Source organism: Elgaria multicarinata, chromosome 6 (genome assembly GCF_023053635.1).
Source record: "Elgaria multicarinata webbii isolate HBS135686 ecotype San Diego chromosome 6, rElgMul1.1.pri, whole genome shotgun sequence".
NCBI classification, from domain to species: domain Eukaryota; kingdom Metazoa; phylum Chordata; class Lepidosauria; order Squamata; family Anguidae; genus Elgaria; species Elgaria multicarinata.
This window is the reverse complement of record NC_086176.1, coordinates 15,909,525-15,931,783: the sequence shown is the minus strand read 5'-3', so window position 1 is coordinate 15,931,783 and position 22,259 is coordinate 15,909,525. Positions and strand designations below refer to the sequence as shown.

The 22,259-nt window shown below is 45.3% G+C and overlaps 1 protein-coding gene across 1 annotated transcript in view; it reads right to left on the bottom strand.

Annotated features, from left to right (window-relative positions):
• CPLX1 (complexin 1) overlaps window positions 1–22,259 on the bottom strand; it is a 162,702-nt gene that overhangs the window by 60,716 nt on the left and 79,727 nt on the right. The window contains exon 3 of the mRNA XM_063129107.1: window positions 7,083–7,258. Within this exon, the coding sequence (XP_062985177.1) occupies window positions 7,083–7,258 (176 nt within the window). The remainder of the gene's footprint in view (window positions 1–7,082; window positions 7,259–22,259) is intronic.

Here is a 22,259-nt window from a genome sequence, read left to right as displayed (position 1 = left end):
TGACCTTCACAAGGATGCTTTTGAAGTTAGCTGTAAGCCTGTTTGCATCAGGGAGAGAGGTTCTCCTGAGCTATGATTGGGTCTGATGTTTCTGCTTTAGTCAAGCTATGTAGATGTTTAAGATAAGTAACTATAGCTAATGTTGGGTAAAGTGTTATAAATAGTGTGATTTTGGCTTGGTTGAGCAGAGAAATCCTGGCAGAATAAGAAGCGTAACAAACATGATTACCTAAGCTCTGCCAACCATGCCTGGCAGACAGGTAAACAGAAGACCTCAATGATGACTGCTTTGCTGAGAGGAATAAAACTTTTAGTTTAATAAGAAATACGCTAACCACTATCACTACTATACTTCTAATCATCCTAATATGTGGTGTGGAATCTTGCTTGTTTAATCATTGCAAAGTTTTAAACTCCTTAATACTGCTTGAGCAATAAATATGTATTTTGTGGTACCACTTTATGTTGCCTACTTGATGGGTGCGTCAAAGACCACTACCCATAAATGAATTCGTGAAGCCCAAAACACTCTGCTGGAATGTATAAATCTGTTGCTGGGTGGGGTCTGCCCATACATCTGTTGTTTTCTCTCTTGGTCAGGTGACTCACAAGCCTAATCTACAACAAGCAGGATATTGCACTATGAAAGCAGTATGAAAGCAGTATATAAAAGGCAGGAGCCACACTACTGCTTTATAGTGGTATTGAAGTGCACTGGCAACTGTTGGGGCCCATTGAGACATACTATATACCGCTTTCATACTGCTATATCCTGCTTGGTGTGGCTCCTGCCTTTTATATACCACTTTCATCGAGCAATATCCTACTTTGTGTAGATTAGGCCACAGACACACCTGTTCAGGTAAGGGAAGTAAGCTAGTCAAGTGGAGTGGGAATGTTTTACTCATCTCAGGTACAGCTATTCCCAGCATGGAGAGATCATGTTGTACCTGCCTGACATATAGCTGTTAAAGCTGAGGTTCCCATCAGATAAAAAGAGGTGGCAACCCCAATTCAACACCACAAAAATGGTTGAATACATAAGGATGCAAACCCAGATGTTTAAGAGCTAATCATTCAAAGCCCAGGCTGGACAAATCTGTCAGTTTTGGCTTTTCCCTCATTCACTTTTTTAAATCTCAAGTTTTGTCTATCCCATTTATGAAGAAATATAAAATTTTTGCAAAGTTCTTATTAAAAAAAAAAGATTCAAACAAAATTCTGACCCATTCCTAGTAGTAGCGCTTACTCTGCATACTCACATCTCCAGTCTCAGGCCTGCTCTATAAGAGGTGGGGGAAAATGAGGTATTAGAGCCCTGAGATGGTAGGATATACCATACCACTTCAGAGTATAGCTCAGGGTTCTTTTTTTATATGTTTTTCTGCATCCAATAAAAGGCAGGATACAAATTTACTAAACAAATAAATGAATTCATAGCATGAATGAATGAATGAAATTTGGTACACACATTTATAGCAGAATTCTACACTTCAAGTGTGAGTACAAACTCAACTACACACACATTAACAAAGGGGCCAGGAAAGATGTAAACTCTAATGCAACGCAATATCTCCTTTGAATATTGCCATATCACAATGGTAGTTGGTGTGCATAATCAGGATGCAATTCTACCCTTCATGCTTAAGCCTGAGGTCAACCCCTAGACCTGTTTTCAAAGGAGCCATGAACAAGTAAGACATCTCAGACACTGTGCTTTGCTAGCATATTTATATCCCATTACACTAATCTCTCAGTCTCCCATCCTGGCTCTGACCACACTGAGATGCACTTAACATTAGCAATATATCAGCCTCGTGCCCCATCAGACTGAAATTTTATTTAAAATAATGTCTCTCTCCAGTCAAGAGTAATTGCTCTCTCTCCCTACCAAATGAATGATGTAATCAAAGAGCACTGGATAACTTAGTAAACATCCATCCATTTATATTCTGCTGTACTATACCTTTGGCAATTCTATTTATTGCAAGAAGGATAAACAACATTTAATTTGCTCTCCAGATACTACATTGCTCACATGGATGAGACTCACAGTGAAATTAAAGATATGTGGTGATGATAGGTACCTCGGGAATTCTGGAATCCCTGGTAAAATACTTTTAAACACCTGCAATATATTTGGATTTACCTATGTGGTGCAAAGCTCTCCTCTTCAAAGGCCTTCCAATCATTACAAGAGCAACTCAGAAAACTGACATTCCCTAGAAAACCTTATCAAAAGCAAACAACTATAAATAAATCATCCACCCATCAAAGATACTCTAAGCACAGCTTTGAAATCCTCAAAAAGGAGAAGCATTCAGAAACATCACTTTGGGCATTCTCAGATCTGAGAGTGGTACTCCCTCCATGCCCCCACCCCAGTCCTGCCAAGTCAGTTCATAATGGGAATGCAAAATCTATATTGAGGAGAAGACAAAGGCCTTAGGTAGACCTACCTTCTATCCCACGACGGAGGAGGGAAGATCTCGCGTTGTGATTAACGCGAGATCCCTCCTCTGTTTACACGTAAGGCACGACGACCTCAGGAGGAGAGGCGTCGCGCCCACCATTTTTTATTTTTTAAAGAAGATAGAGCGCATGAATGGTCATGTGCAAAGGTAAGGGTTTTTTAAATTTTAACTTAATTTCCCCACTCCCCCCATCCTACCCCCTATGGGCGCAGTGCTCCTGAGGAGCACTGCACTCTGTGTGCGGCTCCTGGCAAGCCTCGGCAACAGGCCACCTGTTCCACGGTCTCGGGCTCAGCCCGGGACCACAGAAAAAGTGAGCCCAAAGTGGAGGGCGAGATCCTGGGGCAAGGGAGGGGTCATCCCTCCCTGATCCCGGGATCCTCTGTGCATCATCTGGGTGCACAGGGACGATCCTGGGGTTCACCCCGGGATTTCGCCTGGCCTAGCTAAGGCTGAATATGCACTGAAAAGTCCTCTTTCCCCCTTACACACTCACAACAACTACAAGTTCAAACCACAAATTCAAATAAATAGACAGAAACTCAAAGGCAATTGAAACCATATGAAAACTCTTTACATTGTCCACTGTTTTTGTTGGCTGAAACATCTGAATGCACAGTTAAACAAACACGCACAATTCAGGCATAGGTTCCAATCCTATTCTCACTTACCTGGGAGTACGGTCCATAAAAGACAACATGGCTTAGTTCTGACAGACATGTGTAGGATTGTGCTGTTAATACGTATTGGACTTGCCTATTCAAAAACTGGGCGAAGGATGAAAATCTTTGAGAATACTCCGGAGACATTCCAAGAGAAATGCACTTGATATCATTCTGAAATCGTCTTTGTCGGATTTAGCCAAGGGGGTGAAAATATAACCATGGGAAGGATAATCATCAACAAAGGCACCTTTAAAATTATTGAAGCATAGGGTTTGAAATGATGGATCCTGTTCTCTAGTCCTTTCTACCCATTGCGTCAGCTTTGGCTTGCAATATGTATCAGCATGCCTTTAGTACTAAGAATATCTCCTTGACTGTTCAAATCTATGAATCTATACAGACCTATATGGTATGACCACATTTGGAATACTACGTACAGTTCTGGTTACTGCACCTGAAGAAGAATGTTGTAAAAAAAATATATGTTCAATTGGCCCGGAACAACTCCACCATGAGGAAAGCTTACAACCTTTTTAGCTTAGAAAGAATATTTATTTATTAAAAACATTTCTATCCCGCCCTATATCATTAAGATCTGAGGGTGGTGTACAGATAAAAGCATACAGTATAAAACAGTAAATATACACAGCTAAAAACAAATTAAACCATGAGTGAGAGGAGACACGGGCCCCTTCTATACCTAAGGATTATCCCAGGCAAATGGAGGTAACATCCCTGCCTGCTCCCGGGATCCCCTGTGTGTCATTTGGATGCACAGGGATGATCCCGGGACGATTCCGGGATATAGGGCTGGTGTAGACATGCCCCTAATAGAAGTGTATCAAATTGTGCATGGTATGGAGAAAGTGGATAAGAGTTTTCCCTCTCATAATACTAGAACCTGGGGTCATGCAATGAAGTTGAATTATGGGAGATTCAGGACAGAGGGGAGGAAGTTCTTCACACAGCACATCGTTAGGCTGTGGAATTTTCTACCACAAGATGTAGTGGTGGCTGTCAACCTGGACAGCTTCAAAGGAGGGTTACATGCATTTATGGAGGATAAAGCCACCCATGGTTACTCGTAACTATTGGAGGTAGTATACCTCTCAACACCAGTTGTTGGAGAACACAAACAGAAGGATGCTATTGTACTCATGTTCTGCTTGTGGACACTGTGGGAGCAGAATGCTGAACTAGATAGGCCTTTGGTGATGGAGGCTCCTCTATAGGGCCAAATGAGCCTTGGACGCCCCACTCCCAGAAAAAATGCATTTGAACATTTAACTGCATGAAATTAATCAGTTAAAATGTTTTTGTGTGACCTAGGCTAAGTCACTGACTAATAAATCTTGGTTTTCTTTTGGCTATCTAGTCCCATTGCTTCTCTCTTATGTCTAAGACTCTAGTTTCAAGCTGACTTTTCATCCAGGCCTCTCTGATGCTTTCAGGACCACAGGGAGGGAGCTGCACATGAGTGACTAACATGACAAGACTCCCTTGGTCCAGTCTCCACAGTATGAAGAAGTTGGAGTGGGCGGGGATTACAAATTTCACTATTGGGTCCCTCTCCTCAGGTTTTCAGCTGAGGCTTCTAGCAGTTGTGAGGCAATTCTTAGCCAACAGCCTAAATCCAGTGACCCTTGTGTGAGGCCAGCCCCTCAGATACTTGTTGAAAACCACCCCTCTGATTTGCCAACTTTTCCCTATCAGGGCACGACAACATAGGTACCAGTTACCATACGAGGAAGACAAAACACAATTCTAAAGGGTAGATTTCCCCTCCCCTCCCACTGTAAGAGGCCTGATACCTCTAACAAGCTCAGGTAGAGTAAGAAGGCCAAGTAGGTTTCTATGTTCAAATTTGTGCCCCAGTGTCCCCACCCTCGAAGGAATTAGATTCAAATTTGTGTCTCTTCCCTCCAAAGAAGCTCGAATTGGCAGACATGACATTCCCTCAATCTCCTTTTCTCCTCACAAAAATTCTGGTTTAACTGTGAGATAATGACAGGCCTGAGGTAACCCAGTGATATGTTATGGTAACATGATATATGTTATGGCTGTGTAGGGATCTGATGTGTTTAATATTAATTAATTCTCTCCCTCCCTCCCTCCCTCTCTCTCTCTCTCTCTCTCTCTCTCTCTCTCTCTCTCTCTCTCTCTCTCTCTGAATATACATGAATATTCTTAAAGTATAAATATATGCAGTTCTGGGTTACAACCTCTCTAGGATTACTACTACTGCTGCTGCTGCTACTACTACTACTACTACTACTACTACTAAATTTATTTCTTACCCGCCTCTCCATTTGGATCAAGGCAGAGAACAATGGCCTGGTTCAGACAACTCACTAAACCATGCTGCTTAACCACAAAATAGTTAAGGGAATGCAATAAGGTTAATGCATTCCGTTAACCATTTTGTGGTTAAGCAGCATAGTTTAGTGTGTTGTCTGAACCAGGCCATTGGCCTGAAGTCTCCAGGAATCAGCATTAATCCCCAAGATTAATTAAAACCTCCTAGAGATTTTAATAGTTTGTTGTTGTGTAAAACATGTGTGGAGCAAATATCCAGGATTAACTTCAATTAGAGTTGGCAACCACATAATCTAAACTGTGGTCCTGAGATGGTTGTGTTCTGTATTGTCTTTGTATTGTTGCCTCACATAGCACCCAATATGGAGGCTGTTTTTTGCACTGTGCTCACACTGAAAGGCTTTCAACGTGAGCCAAATGTACAGTAGAAATGTGTCTGTACTTATATATACATATGTATTTGTTCTGTAGAAGAGATTTTATCTTTGGGAAATGTAGAAATTTGTATTTGGTATGGAGAATAAAAAGGTACTTCAGTGACATAATTTTATTCACCATGAAAAAGTAGTTTAACATAGGTTATCTGGGGAAATGGAGTAAAGCTATATCAGGTTGGCTACATGTTACATTCATGCAGACACTTCAGCTTTGAATATTTTATGTAAGGGGACATCCTTTCTTCACCCAATGGTTCTTATAGCCTGGTATTTGGGGTGGGGGTGGGGACTTCATTTGCAAATGTATAAATAAACAAGGGATAAGTATCAGATCTAGTGTGATAGAGGAGTGCTTATGGGAAATACATTACAGGGGAAGTGCCTGTGAATGGCTTTTGTTTAGCATAGCGTCTTTATTGAAAAGTGCACATATGCACAAGAAAAATGTACATGTGTGTTGTACGCACACATCACGGCAACTATTTTAGTGGTGCATGCTATGCACAAGTGCAAAAGAAAGAAATTGGCCCCCACCAACTTCCAAACTTACCAACTGCCATTGGCTTTTGGTTTGATTCAGCAGAACTTTTCTTCTTTTCTTATATGTTCTTAATGTAGACTGGGGTTCCTTGAGACCAGTCTTTTTTCTGTTCTTTTTAAATGTTACTCACTAATGTTCTGTGAACATTAATCATGTTGTATTGATCATCTTTGTTATAGTCATTAGGGGAATTCCGGGGGGGGGGGATCTGTTTAGTATTGCTACTAGCAGGACCTAGACACACCCTGAAGTAGTTCCACATAGAGCTGAGACAATACTTCCCAGAAGACTTCCCCCCCAACACCGAAAACCTATCTGAATTTTTTCTTTTTCTCACCCTCCCCTCCCCGCCTGAAAAAGAAAGCCACTTTGTGGAAATTTCTTGAAATATTCTTCACCAATTATTTTGTGACAGACAACATCCCCCCTCATAATGTCCCAGAATGGCACTAAGTCCAGGGTATTGGTGAGGATACAAAATGGCATCCACAGGTAACTTTTGGAGACTGGGGAAAAATGGCAAAATGGTCCCTCCCCAATTTTTCTCCCCACAAACAGGGCGTATAGTTTTGAGGGGCTATTTGTGCACAACTTGAGTTCCATATTCATCCATAGTCTTGCTCCGTGTTCATCTGAAAGCAAATCCTACCTTGTCCCGAATCCCTTGCCTCACATTTTCCCTTTCAGCCTCCATCTTGGCATATTTAGCTTTCCTCTCTTCTTCCTGCTGCCGAAGGGCCTCCTGTCGTTCTTCTTCTTTCTTGGCAGCATCGGGATCCTTCTCTTCTTCTCCTCCCAGCATCTTCCCCATGTCTTTGGTAGCCCCTGAGGAAACAGTGCAACACAACGGCAACATAAGCCTCTACAAAGCACAGTAATGAGATCTTTCTGGAGTGGGTGGTGTGGTGGCCATGGACACTGTGAAGAAACTGAGGTAAAACTGAGGTAAAAGTTTAACTGTTATGCTTTGTTTCAATGACTGAAAGGGTTAATAGTACAAAAATGGGGGGGGGGTACTCAAGGTTTGAGCCAGAGGAGAGATCCATTCTAAATATAGTGGAGTCCCAGATACTGTTACAATTGAGAGGTGGATATGAGGCCAGGTTTCTGTATTATATATGAGAAGGTAGGATTGAAATTGGTACCATATGTTTGGAGATGGGGAGAGCAATCCTATGGGCCCTCACAGCATCAGTGTGTGGGGTGGGGGTGGAGGCATAGGATAGTTCTGATTCCTGGATCCAAGGTCCGAGTCAACGCTCTGACCTTGGACCCAAGAGTCTGAGTTCCCCTCCCCCTCCCTCTTGCAGCTGGCATGGAGAGAGAACCACATCAGCTGCCTCTCTGAGGTCACAAAAACCACCTCATAGAGAAGGTAAAGAGGGAATTCTCATGGGTGAGGAGTGGAGGGGATGGGAGAGGCCAGCTTACAAGGAACCCTCTGGCCTCCCCAGCCTCCTGCTGTCCCACTCCACGATGCCTCAGCTAGACAGGTGAAAAAGCCCATCTAACTGAAATGAAGAGCAGGAGGAATGCGGCGGCAAAGATTCCCTCGGCTGCTCCCCCTACTCTATGTTTGATGGCTGTAAGCCTTCGTGTTTGGAAGTTTACAGCAATCTCCATGGCTTGACAGTGGCCTGGTTCAGATGACACTCTGGGCTTTGTGGTTAGCTTAACCATCTTCAGCTGTGGTTAACGCTAACCACATGCGGAATGCTTGCAGACAACACGTTTAACCCTTTTGTGGTTAAGTTTTCCTTAGTGAGCCTAACCACAATGTGGTTAATGGGGCAGATGGTTAGGGAAAACATGTGCCAGATGACACCGTAAACCATGGTTGAGCATTCCGTTAACCATTTTGTGGTTAAGCAGCATGATTTAGCGTGTTGTCTGAACAGGGTCTGAGAGAGTCTGTCAGAGAGAGTTCGTCTTTGTGAGTAACTGGGGAGTCTGAGAAAGGCATTGGCCAGGAAGAGAAGGAGCTGCGAGACCAGGGCCACTAAGTCCAGGGCCACTAAGCAGGATATGACACTTTGAAAATGGTTTGAAAACTGTATAGGGAGCGTGTCCTGGGCCCCAACAGTTGTCACTACTGTTATAAACCATTTTAAAGAGAAGTGTAGATCCTGCCGAGGAAGGCAAGCCAAGAGCACATGAGGCAGAAACTGAAGGAGGTCTGCAGGTGAGGAAGAGTCCCAGAGCAGCCTTTGGATGAAAGAAGTGGTGGCAGGGATCTAAAGACAGAGCAATTGCTGGACCAAGCTCCCCACCCCTATGGCCCTGGACTCTTCCCATCCTTGCTCTTTCCCTCTGATAACTACTCATGGGGAAGAGGGAAGAAGCTGGGATGGGCAGCGTCCTGGGATCACAGGAAAAGCTGTGAAGAAAGGGTATGGCGATTTCCCAGGGAAATGCAGGGATCTTCCCTCCTTGCTCCCGGGATCTGTGCATCATGTGGACGCACAGGGACGATCCCGGGATGATCCCCAGGATATCGCCCAGTGTAGACGTGCCCATAGAGGACTTGAACTGGGGAGAACTCCACTTGATGTTGTTGTTGCTGCTGCTGTTAAGATGGCTGATTGTAGCTAGTTGTTACGAGCCTAAATTATGTTTTAGTCTAAAATAAACACTCAGCAGTACCTTCCTCAAGTTAGCATCCTTTATATGATTTGGATCAACCTCCATCAGCCCAAGCCAGTGTTGCCAATGGTCAGGAATGGTGGAAGTTTAGCCATAAACCTCTGATGGGCACCAGATTGGGGAAGGTGGAGTTAAAATCAGAGAACCATAGAGTTAGAAGTGACCTCAGAGGTCACCTAGTCCTACCCCACAATGCCAAAGTTATATTTCTTTCATAAGTTGTTGGGTCTGTTCTTTGTGAAACTTGGTGAACACCTCTGGGTCCGTATTTCCAGATAAGCCCATGCTTTGTCATAGGACTGATGGGAGGACATGAATTCCAGTCATCCTAGCTCACACATAGAACCACTATATAATACCAGCTCTACAGTAGGATGGCCCACATGAAAATTGCTGGTGGAGACATAGCCAGGGCCAATGCCAGACTATTTTGCACCCTAGGCAAGGTGAGGTACTTGCACGCACACCCCCAAATTGCCAGCTTCGATTCAGCAGTTCAAGAAGAGTTCCCGAACTATTATATTTTCATTTTTTCTTAAAACAGCTAATTTGTATAAAACTGTGAGCCTTAAAGGGCAGTACTGCGCCCCTCTGAGGTCTGTGCCCAAGGCGGTTGCCTGGTTGGTCTAATGGTAGCGCCAACCCTGGACATAGCCTATGTTTTGTATTTTTGAGCCATTTCTGAGTCAGTAAAACTGCATCACCTTTATCTCCAGTTAGTTTATCTTCAGTTGGAGCTGCCCCAACGGTAATGAGGAAGCTACTCAGGAAACAGAATCCAGAGATATAGTGACAGAATAAAAGATACAGTTATTGCTTCTAAGCATTGCTTTATTGGCTGTCATTATGCCACAGCACAATCTTAGCTCGGCTGCTTCTGGGGGCTGAGGCAAGGCTGAAATTCTCTATGACATTTATATATCATGGATGTAGTTCAGGACAATCAAAATTGATGGGATCCAGGCCTCATTTGCAGTAGCATGGCAAGCAATATGCTTGCCTGAATGTCGGTTAGGGTAGTTACTTACACAATGCGAAAAAAGGGGAAAGGTATTGCCAAAAAAGCAGACACAGGGTTGCACATGAACTGCAGATGCTAATTTATATGAATAGGTGCAAATTTAGAACCAATCACTATACATCTAAATAGAAGTACAATATGTCTCACTGTAGTGGGGAAAACTGACTAGGTGACCATGTGCTAACTATCAATGGGCAACTTCAAAGCCCACCTCTTTCTTCTAATGGTTTCTTATGGTTCTTTATCTTTAAACCTGACTTGGACTGGGCAGCCCTTCAAGTACAGGATAAGTTCCAACAGAGGACTGTCCTCTGCAAAGTAGGACACCTGGTCATCCTAAGTCAGCCCTGCCCATGACTCTGGTACTGATGTTGAAGGGTCATGAGGGAAGGGGAAAGAGCCAGCTGGATTGGCAAACTTTGGTAATCTGGTTCCGGCTACTGCCAAATTCAAGGGGCTTGAGTGCACCTGCCCTTTTCTCTCTCCACATTCTAGTCCCATAAGTCCGATCATCACCCAGCTGGTACAGCTTGGGCAGAGGACAGCTTTTGCAGGCGCGGGGAGCCAGAAATAGAGGAGGTCATGGCGCGTGCTCTGCATGAGTACACCCTCGTGAGGTGGGGCAGAGCCAAGTGTATAAAGGCCTCTTTCAATTTTGGCCCCACCCTCCCTCCCTATAAACCAGTATAGGAATAACCAGTCGTCCCCTTTGCAAGTGAGGCTGAGTAGGAATTTCCCTTGTCATTCAGTAATGTGCAGGTTTTCGCCTACTCCATACTGGATCCAATCTTTAGAAGTGGAGGATAAATAGGCCAATTATAAATGGCAGGGTTGTGCGGGAATTTTGGAAAGTCAGGATAGGGACAGTGAGCACTCTGGCACCTTTATGGCGATTGGCAATCCAGAAGTCCTGCTCCTCAGGGGCTGTGCAGCTTTCGAGCCAGGATATGGTTTGCTTTGGGGACCTTCTTGTCTCATCTACTCGGCTATGCAGCCTGAGTGGAGATGACGCGGGTCGGTCTCACCAAACACGCAAGTGTAGTTGAAAAGGGGGCCGGGTCACCCGACCCCTGTTTTCAGCTGAGTGGCTCGCCCTGTGGGGCAGGCTAGTTGCCTGAAGAAATAAGCTTGATTCCCGCACGTTCAACACAGATCCATGGAGGAGAGAATCTCCATGTGTAAATAAAGAGGCCCTATTTAATCCCAAGCTCTGGTGTCTGTGTGTTTATTTCTGGGACTTCCTTCTCCACTTGCAAACAGAGGAGCTCTGCTAAGGTCTTTAATGACCCCCATGTGTACCTTGCTGTAGACAGATCCACTGTGCCATCCAACTGTGAGGAACGTCCATAGCCGTGGTCCAGCAGAATGTGATGCTTGGGCAGTGAAGGGATGGGAGGGGCCATAGCTCAGTGTGATAGAGCACATGCTTTGCATGCAGAAGTTCCCCGTCTTCTCCAGTTGGAGCGAGGAAAGGAATCCCACCTGAAACCTTAGAGAGCCATTGCTGCCAATTAGTGTTGACAATGCTGGGCTAGATGGACCAATGGTCTGACTCAGTATAAGGCAGCTTCCTATGTTCCTATGTTCTTTTGGAGCACAGGGATGTCTTGATGTTGTCTCCTCCAGGTCAGTGCCAGAGTGGCTACTTGGGATTGGGGACATAAAAGTGTAGGGCCCCTGGGAGCTTCACATGGACATTCAGGCCATGTGCACCTGGCCCCAGGTAGAGTGGCCATATGTCCTACTTTACAGAGGACAATCCTCTATTTCAGGGCTGCAGAACCTATTTCAGCCTAATGGCCAAATTTAATTGCGGAACAGTTCTTAGGGGTTTACATTCCAGTGGTCAGCATGGCCAAAGGCAGGGTTGTGAACAAGGACAAAAGGAGTGTGACCCAATAGATAATAATAATAATAATAAATATTATAATGTATTTAAATTATAATATTTAAATCATAATAACTGTATTTTAATCTACACATATAAATTAACATATGCAAATTTTAGACAAATCAGCATCCTCTTTTGTCCTTTCTTTGGGTGATGCGTCTCCTCTTCCCTGTTGATGCTTAGATGGCACTTTGGAACAAAGGGACATTTTCCCATAGTTCTTGTAGATACTCTTTGCATATTGCCAAATATATATTTATTTATTAAAAAGGCTCTTGTAAATCACAGGGACTGCAGTGCTGTGATACACTGCTAATTGGCAGGGGCACCATGTACTACTAGGCGATCTAATGTAGTATTGTTCACTAACTACTATTCAGCATGTTCCTTGGCGTTCAAGGGGGAAAGTAAATCCCCTTTTGTCTTTTGGAATGATGCGATTAACAGCTAGATTTTGTCAGTTCAGCACCAAAAAGCCCCAATGATTAGTTGATGTTCAGCAGAAATCTTTGCAATTAGAACAGCTGTCTGGAGAAATAGAAGTTAATTCCAGATCCTTTCACTTGTCGTTATTTTTAAAGTCCGTTTGAGAAGCATGTTTCCCCCATGCACACACACCAGACCTCCCCTCCCCCCCAAAAAAAAACACACACAGAAAGAAGTTAGCTTAATAACACTTCCACGATTACCCTGTGGCCCAATTCTGATGTGGCACAAGAGCCAACTGAAAACCTGCTTCCATGCAGCTGGATTCCAGCAAAATCTGACCACGGAGGATTGCACTCACCACGTTTCTTCCCATGGTAGCAGCAGGCAGTGGTTTGTGCAGCACGTTTCATTAGGGTGTGCACCCAGGGAACTTTATTTTTTTCTCATTTTTATTCATTTATGTATTAAACACTGTAGACACTGATGCCCCACTCTGCGTTCAGGAGGGCCGTTGCAGGGGGGTGGGGATGAATTGCTTGTCAAGTCTCAGCGTTGGTGGGGCTTTGTGGTGACACTGGCTGGAGGAGGGGCTTATGAGGTGATATTAGCCTTCAGAGCCCCCCCTGCTGGCTTCTTTGAAGTGCAGAGGGTCTCCCAGCACAGTGATTCCTTTTTGTTCCTGCAGCCAAGAGCAACAGTGCTCTCTCAGAAACAGTAGTTTTTCAGTGTGGTGGCACAGCAGCCGGAAGGCAGCTGGAGGACTGTTCCTGCTACATCTGGATCCCCCTCTGTATCTCTACTCAATGGCCCCCTCAATTCAGCGCTTATTGCTTGAGACATTAGAGTGTGCCTGGGCACACCCGGCACACTCCTTGTGCATGCCTATGGCAGCAGGTTGGGATGGCATAATACATAGGTGCAGAATCTCAGGGCTGTGTGCCAAATCCAGTCTGACCCACACCCCTGTTTGCGGTTTTCCGGCATTGTGCAATTTCCCCACATTCCAAAAGGTTGATATGCCCCACCTCCATAAATCACTGACAGTAGGAGCTTTAACAAAAATATCATGGCGTTTTTGGTAGTTTTGGCCCCACCTCTTTTGCCTTTGTCCCTGGAATGGGGCCCCTGAGAGCTTCTCCAAAATGGCCCTTGAGCTGAAAGAGGTTCCTCATCCTGGCATAAGAATGCAAGAAGAACTAACCCAGATTAGACCTAGTGTCCATCTAGATTAGCACCGTGTTCTGAACAGTTGACAGCCAGATGCCCCCAGGAACTGCACAGGCAAGGCATGTAGGCAACTGCCCTCCCTTGTTGCTTGTTTCCAGCATCAGCCATTTACAGCTACCCTGCCTCTGAACATGGAGGCTCCATTTAGCTTTCACGGATAACGGCTAAAAATTGTTGATTGACCTATTGGTGTAGTAATAAATGTTGAAGTGCAGGCACTCATCATGACTGTCCCCATAGCGACACCCTCAAAGAGAGCTGAAAAATTCAGGCAGCTGTCTTGATCCATACCGATGAACCATTTCTAGCAGTATTCATCTCCATCAGGAGCAGCTTGTGGGTCAGAATTGTCCATTCAAGACCAAGCTACTCGAAAAGACTTTGCATTACAACACAGAATATGTTGTTGGGAAAATTCATACCCATCCAGCGGTTGCAAGGATTGCAGCTACGTTCGGAGGGAACAGGGACGTCTGAGGGGTGTGGTTGATGATGTCAGCAGCCCTGCTAATAAAATCAAAAGTGCCAGCGCCGGGTCCCTGTGAGTTCCATTACACCACTGGATTAAACCATCTGCCATCTAGGCTAATGCCTCTTCCCACTTCTTACTTTAGTTAAGATTCTGGAAGTGAATTATACATTGTGTGAAGTACTTTCCTTTTTTTATCCTTGAATCTACTTCCAATCAATTTCATTAGTGAAGTTCTAGTATTATGACTCTGGATGGAACAAAAACTGACATACACACCAAAACAAACAAAAAAACCTCTACTTGCTCTCTCACTAGCATTCATCCATCCGTCTTTCTATCTATGATGATGATGATGATATAAGATGCCTGTCTGTCTGTCAGTGCCATAGTGCCAAGACTATGAAAACTAGAGATCTGAAACTTGGCATGCATACTAAGGGGAGTCTAAGGGTATTCCTTGAAGATTTTTTTTAAAAAATGCATTCATTCATTTTAATGACTTTAACTGTGTCCATGTAGTTGAAGACTGCAGTACCATTACTCTAACCAGCACATAAATTTGCAGTTGATACAGTTTGAAGCCAGGGGAGTAGATTGAGGGACAGAATTATACACCTGTCCCCTCCCTTCTGCTGTGGGCAACCCCTCTCAGGGGAATGGAGTGGACAGACTTCTCCATTGGGGAGCTATAGGGGTGAACCTTGGCAGGGGCCATGCCTAGGGGTGTCCACAGGCATCGATTTACGCAGATGGGCTTGGCACAATGTGTGCAAGTCTAACAGCTGCTCAAGTTTGCTTCAGGATCTTGCTATACCAAACTTGGAGCTATCCCAACCTGTGCAAAGCTGGGTCCGTTCACTAGTATTTCGATAAAACTTTAAATCCTCCCCTTTAATTATACTTTTTTCTATCCTAAACAGCCCCAAACGTTTCAGCCATGCCCCTTCCAGGACCACATCTTGACGGAGGCTCATTGGCCCTACGACCCCCCAATCCCCCTGTATTGGCCCTCCTTCGTGTTGTCTGCATGACGCGAAGGAGCTAAGCTCGGTTTTACGGGAGAGGAGGTGCAAACGTGCACGGCAGCTCAGGACCAGCGCCTGCCCCGCCTCCACTCTCTTTTTAAATGTATTTGAAGCTTTGTGAATCACCCGAGTCTTGATCCACCTTTTTTATTTCTTTTTCTTTGGAACTTCGCAGGGTGCAGCTGCCCCTAGCGCCCTATTCCTGCACCCCCTGGTCTTTCCCAGTGTCCCCCCTCCTCCCCACAGCTGAAAAGAAAGGGATAAGTCAGCTGTTCACACCCCTTTTTTACTGGTCTTTTAGGCTTGTTTTTTAATAATAATAATAACAACAATAATTTGTGTGTAAGTGCACAATTTCATGGTTCAATAGCGGCATGGAGATAGGCCTCCATCTCCCCACTGTCTTGGTGCCCCCTCGGTCCATGTTTTTCAATTTAGATTTTTATTTATTGCTGGGAAGCTCCCCAAGGTCCAGGGAGGCGGTTCTGTGGTCATTCCACTCGGTGGACAGCCCCCTCCCCAGTGGATGGCGTGGCGCCCAATCTGGAGGCGTCCTTGCCCCAGCCACACCTCCGCGGCAACACCGGAGCAAGGCATCAGACAGCAAATGCGTGTCTGCACCTTGCTCCGAGGAAATAGTTGGGATAAGCAGCCGACTTTTTAAAAGCGGAGCTTTGGGGGTTTGCCCCGGGATGGCTCTGTGATGCGGATGAACCCAAGGCAAACCCCTGGTCAAGATGTATCCCAGGCTAACTGTAGGGCAGTTCCACATCATAAGGTTCCATAGCCACTGAGCCCTGAAGAAAGTAGCAAAAACAGAGTCATGTAATTCCAACACACTTCTGCTTTATTTGCTTTGGTCGCACCCCAGGTTTGGGATAGCAGCCATTGCCCTTATGTCTATTCCCAATATTCTCTTTCAGGGCTCCAAATTTGCTGTTTGCTGCAGTAGCTCCAGTATTCAAGGCAGTAAGCCTGCGTGCAGCAGTTGCTGGGCAACATGGGTGGGAAGGTGCTGTTGCCCCATGTCCTGCTTGTTCATCCCTGGCCGATGGCTGGTTGGCCACTGTGTGAACAGAGTGCTGGACTAGATGGACCCTTGGCCTGATCCAGCATGGCTCCTCTTATGTTCTTATGTTCTTGTTTTTCACCTGGACTTTTCAGTCTGGAGAGTTATGCAGCCACTTCTGCTCTTGCAACCTCCAGCTCTTCCCTTGGGCCCAGCTAAACCGCCCAGAGAGCTTCGGCTATGGGGCAGTATATAAATGTAATAAATAAATAAATATAAATAAACTAGCAATTGCCTTCACATTCCTTTTGCCATTTCTACCCCCCACTCCTTGGCATCCAGCTTGCTTCAACTGGCCGCTCTCCTTGCCTCAATCTACTGGCCTGCGGGGGCGGGTTGGGGGAGAAGAAGCCAGCTGTTCATGGCAGAGGGGGCACTGTGTGCAAAATGGAGGAGGAGGGAGGAGCAGAACTCCCTTCTCCTCTTCCATTTTGTGTACAGCAGGGTCACTGCGCACAAGTCTTTGGTACTCCCAGGGTCAGGAAGGAGGACGAAAGACATGTGCACGATGATCCTACTGTGCACGTAATGGAGGAGGAGGGAAGAACACCGCTCTCTTCTTAGGCTCCTCTCCTTCTCCTGTCCCACCATTACCGTTATGTTAGCAGGGACGGGAGGAGGAGAGGGGAGCAGGGCTCCTCCCACCTCCTTTCATCCCTGCCACTGTGGCGGCAACAATGGCTGTGTGACAGCAAGTGTCGGGTTTTCTCAGAACCTCCTGCCTTCTTGGGAGACAATTACAAGGCCTGTTATCAACAAAGCTTTATTCAAGTAATAAAAATCTCTTCCCATCTGAAGAGAGTCTAATCTCTTGGAACTTTCCCCTAGGCAAAACTATGCAAACTAAGCGAGACAATTGTCCTTTCAAGAAGAAGGGAAAGCCTTTTCCCAAGATGCGTTAACTTCAGAGAGAATAGTTGTGATGCAGCTTCTGATGGGATGCCAGCCGGGCTGACTTTCTCTCGCCTTCCTTTTGCTACGTCCGTTTTAGCCTGCAGCGTACTCTAGGATCAGCTAACCTGTCCATGCTCTCCCCCTCAGAAGAATGTTGGCTTCCCACTGACTGTGTATCATTTGCCCTTGACGAGATAAGCTCTGGAGAGGGTTCACCACCAGCTGGTGAAGGGCCATTGAGAGCTTTCTCCCCCACTGGTACAGGCTGGCCTGTTTCTGCCGCCGACTCCTCTACTTCAGAGTCTGATTCTGATTGATCACCTGAAACACCTTCTTCCAACCCAGGGGGAGCAGGGCTGGGCATGACAGCAAGGGCAGGAGAATGCACGAGAGGGGCACGCCTCTTGCTCCTGCCCTCGCTATTGTGCTGCTGGAAAATCTGCCAGCTGGCCCGACTCAGTGAGAGCCAAGTTGAGCCAGCTGGCAGATGTTGAACTGGAGTCTGGGGTGGGGTGGGAAGTTGAGACAGCAGTGCTTGCCACTCTCCCCTCCCCAAATGGATTCTTCTGTCGTCGCATGGCCATTGTCCAGAGTGTGTTAGGACAGGTTTATTATTATTTTTGCTATGGGCAGGCAAATGAGTCACAGATAAAAAGAAGAGGAATCAGGTTCTGTGGGACATTGCAGGGTTCCCCCACCACCATGCCCACGCCCACACACACGCACACACCCCAATTCCATAAGGTTGCCCTTTTATCTCCCCGCTGCCACATTTCATTATCTCTCCAAAGCAGCCATTATGATTTTTTTTATTAAAGCAAATACCCTTGACATTTTTATAATCAAGTGATTACATGACAGTTCTCTTTTTTCTTTCTTTTTTCTTTTTTTAAACAGATGATTAAAGTTTGACAACTTTACATGTCTGAACCTTAATTGAAGGTCAACAGAGCTTATTAAAAGAGTGAGTCAGTGTGGGGTGGGGGCACCTCACTATGATGCTTTCAAGGCAGCTGCAATGAATAATTATTTCCACTTTCAAAAATCAGATTTATTTTAGCAGTCAGTATCAGCATCCTCTTCGCAACGGAACTTTGGAATTCAGATCTGGCCACTTCTGGAGCTTATGGAATGTCTGCTTACTCATGTGCTACCTCCAGTATTAGAGGCAGCAAAGCTATATACTCCAGTTGCTGGGGAACATGGGTGGGAGGGTGCGGTTGCACCATGTCCTGCTGGTGGGTCCCTAGTCAAGAACTGCTTGGCCACCGTGTGAACAGAGTGATGGACTAGATGGACCCTTGGTCTGATTTAGCACAGCACTTCTTATGTTCTTTTAAACATACACAGTACAGGGCTGGCCCTTCCATGAGCCAGAGTGAGCCGTATTGGTCGGAAGGCAGATTGGGAAGAGTGGCAAACCACACTCATATCTGCTGCCTGCAGGGCCAACCCTGACTGCCCCCCCACCCCACCCCAGCACCTGCAGCTTCTGCCCACTAGTCAGCTATGACACACTGTTGTCACTCTGCCTGCCACCTCACCCTCCAGGTGTGGAACAATGCCACCACTTTTGCTGCTACATCTAGCAGCACTTCTGCAGGCTTCTCTGGAATGCGGGCCAATGTCTTGCTGGTCACTCTGACTGAAGGGGTGTTTTCTCAGAGCCAGGCATTGCGGGTGGCCTGGAGAGGACCTGTGCTAATGCCCTGCCTCAACGGTGGCAAAGATTATTTAAAGATTGTTATCCCCATGCCTCCCTATGTCATTGTTGCCTGTCCTTACTACCTTCCTGCATTGCGCAGGGAGTTGGACTCGATGGCCTTATATAGGGTGACCATATGAAAAGGAGCACAGGTCTCCTGCATCTTTAACAGTTGCGTTGAAAAGGAAATTTCAGCAGGTGTCATTTGTATATATGGGGAAAGGAACCTCTCGTGCAAAGCACTTGAGTCATTGCTGACTCCTAGAGGGATGCCTGCTTTTGCTGACGTTTTCTTGACAGACTTTGTAGCGGGGTGGTTTGCCATTGCCTTCCCCAGTCGCTGTTACCTCTCCCCCAGCTAGCTGGGTACTCATTTTACCGACCTCGGAAAGATGGAAGGCTGAGTCGACCTAAGTCAGCTGCCTGAGAACCAGCTTCCGCTGGGATCGAACTCAGGCCGTGGGGAGAGTTTTGGCTGCAGTAACTGCCGCTTACCACTCTGCGCCACACGAGGGAACCTGGTGAAATGTCCTCTTCATCACAACAGTTAAAGCTGCAGGTGCCCTGCCCTCTTTTAAATCTGGTCACTCTAGTATAGCTCCTGCTGAAATTCCCTTTTCTATGCAACTGTTAAAGATACAGGAGCCCTGTCCTCTTTTTCATATGGTCACCCTACCTTATAGGCCCCTTCCAACTCTACTATTCTATGATTCCATATGATGGAGGAGTAACTTCTGCAACTAGTTACAGAGGCTTCTGATCATATGGCTTCATGAGTAGACAAGGCTTCCTTCTGCAGAAGCTACAGGCTTGTAAATCACTTGGGGAGGGTTGTGGGGACAGATGATGAGTGAACCATGGAAGAGGTGGGGCTAAAGGGTTTGTCACTGTTCTCCTCTATATAGGTGTGTGTTGGGTGACTTCTACATAGGGCTTTATTGAGAAGGCAGTCCTATTAATACCAGTGGAACGTACTTCCAGGTCAACATGATTGGGATTACGTTCGTTCGTTTTTCATTTTTATGTAAAAATGTAAAAATGCCAAATTTATACTACCTGAACCTGTACACAATCTGGAGTGCAGTTAACAGTTCATATTCACACTTTTCTGGAGTTTGTCATCAAAATTTCCACAGCAAAAAATATTTATTTATTGCATTTGTATACCATAGCCGAAGCTCTCTGGGCAGTTCCTAAATGTGTACAAAAATGTGTATTGTACAGAAAAGTGTGCACAAGGACACACAATTTAGGGGAAATCACTGGCAAAATGCATATAATTTGGGGGGGGGAAATCCATTAATTTTGAGAAATGCACATGGAAATATTATTAATTTGTGCACTGACTTGAACACTTTTGCAGCCATGCAAAGCGAGGACAGAATGAACTTAACTTTAGAAAAATGAGAAGATGAGTGAAATCAGAGTTGATGGACTCATCCATCTGTAAAACATGCTTAGGATTCTGTTGCAACTGGAAGACCTATTGTGCTTCAACTTCGTTGGATTTCAATGAGATTTAGGGATGCTTAGTAATTTTTGGAGCATGGCAAATCATGTGGGTGCCAGTCACTGTAAATCCTAATTCTTTGGTGTAACATGGCTGCAAATCGTGTTGTAAATGATAAAGGTGAAATAAGTATTTTGAAATATTTACAGTTCCCAGATTTTCATGTTGTGCCATTCAAAGTCTGTGAGTGCTACAGACTTGTTGGCATCTGTTCAATGCTTTGGCAAGTATCAAATACTGCCCAGAGAGCTGAACCACCCAGAGAGCTTCGACTATTGGACAGAATTGAAATGCAATAAATAAATAAATAAAGCACCTCAAGAGTTACCAGCTTCAGATTGTTTCAAATTAGGGCTGTGCTCTGCTCTGTTTTGGGTCGTAGAAGTGGGAGTGGAACGACCCAATTCACCTCCGCCAAATGCGTATCCGAACTGGGTCGGGGGCGCTGCGGATCGAGACGAAGCGGTTCGCCTCGATCTGGAGCTCCGAACACAGGTAAGTGGGGGGGAGGGGGCTCACCTGGGGCCACCGCTGCCGCCGCAGTCTGTAAGGTGACAGTGGCGGAGCCAGGTAAGGGGGCAGGGGGAGGGGGTCTTATTTGGCTCTCATTTTGTCCCCCCTTCCCCACTTAGCTGCCTCTGCTCTCCACCATGGAGGCAAGTAAGTATGGAAGGGGGGCAAAATCTCAATCTGCCCCTCCGGATCTCGCTCCGCAAAACGGAGCAGGGGAGGGTTGGATTAACTCAAAGCAGTTTGGGCCTGATCTGGAAGTTCCAGATTGGGCCACGAAGCAGTTTGGGGGGTCCATGCACAGCCCTATTTCAAATATGAAATACCTTTGGAAGTCACTTACATATCAAATGCTGTCAAAATACTAAACACCATTACATGTTACTTCGAATACTGTTTAAAAAAAAACAAAAAAAAAACTCTGAAATTATATATTTGTTATATTTATGTCACAAATATTCAGTGAACTTTCAGCAAATATGCAAACATGTGCATTCACCATCAAAATCTGCACAGGAGCATGTTTGAGAGAATTTTGCGATCAAATCGGTGTTTGCTGAAGTGGAATAAGCACATGAACAGAGTGTGACATTTGCTTTGAGAGTTCTCTCCTTCTTCCCCTCCTTCTCTCCCTCCTTGCTCCGATCCCTGTTTTTTCAATTGCTTTATGATCTCATCAGATAAAAGTAGAATCTCCTGATGTTTGAACCATGAAACATAGCAGTGTTGCCTAGACCAGGCAGTCAAGAAATAATGATTGGTTAAATAATAATAATAGCATAGTCAGATCTAAGCAATTAAACAGGCCCTGCTATTAGTGTAATAAGGAAATGAACTATCAGTACTAGTTCCCTGATACGTAACATAAGCTGTGGATGTAGATAAGCGTAAATAGAATCACTCGTTTAAGGATGGCCAACTTCTCTCAGAATTAGGGCAAATCAGTGTTAAAATTCTGTACACAGGCAAAATAAATTCTGCATGGAGACTAGTGCGATCCTGTGACCTGAATGAATTATGCAATTTAAGCCAATTTGTGCTTCTTCTTTTTAAACTTTGTTGCATAATGCAACAGGGTTTTACTATTCATGCCAAGGGACCAGGAACTATGAAGGACATTAAAGCCCCACTGTGAGCCCCAGGAAAGCGTATTCAGCCCCAGATTTTGGCTTCTGAGATTTCAGCAGTTCATAGGCCTCTTGTGTCATAGAATCATAGAATCATAGAATAGCAGAGTTGGAAAGGGCCTACAAGGCCATCGAGTCCAACCCCCTGCTCAATGCAGGAATCCACCCTAAAGCATCCCTGACAGATGGTTGTCCAGCTGCCTCTTGAAAGCCTCTAGTGTGGGAGAGCCCACAACCTCCCTAGGTAACTGGTTCCATTGTTGTACTGCTCTAACAGTCAGGAAGTTTTTCCTGATGTCCAGC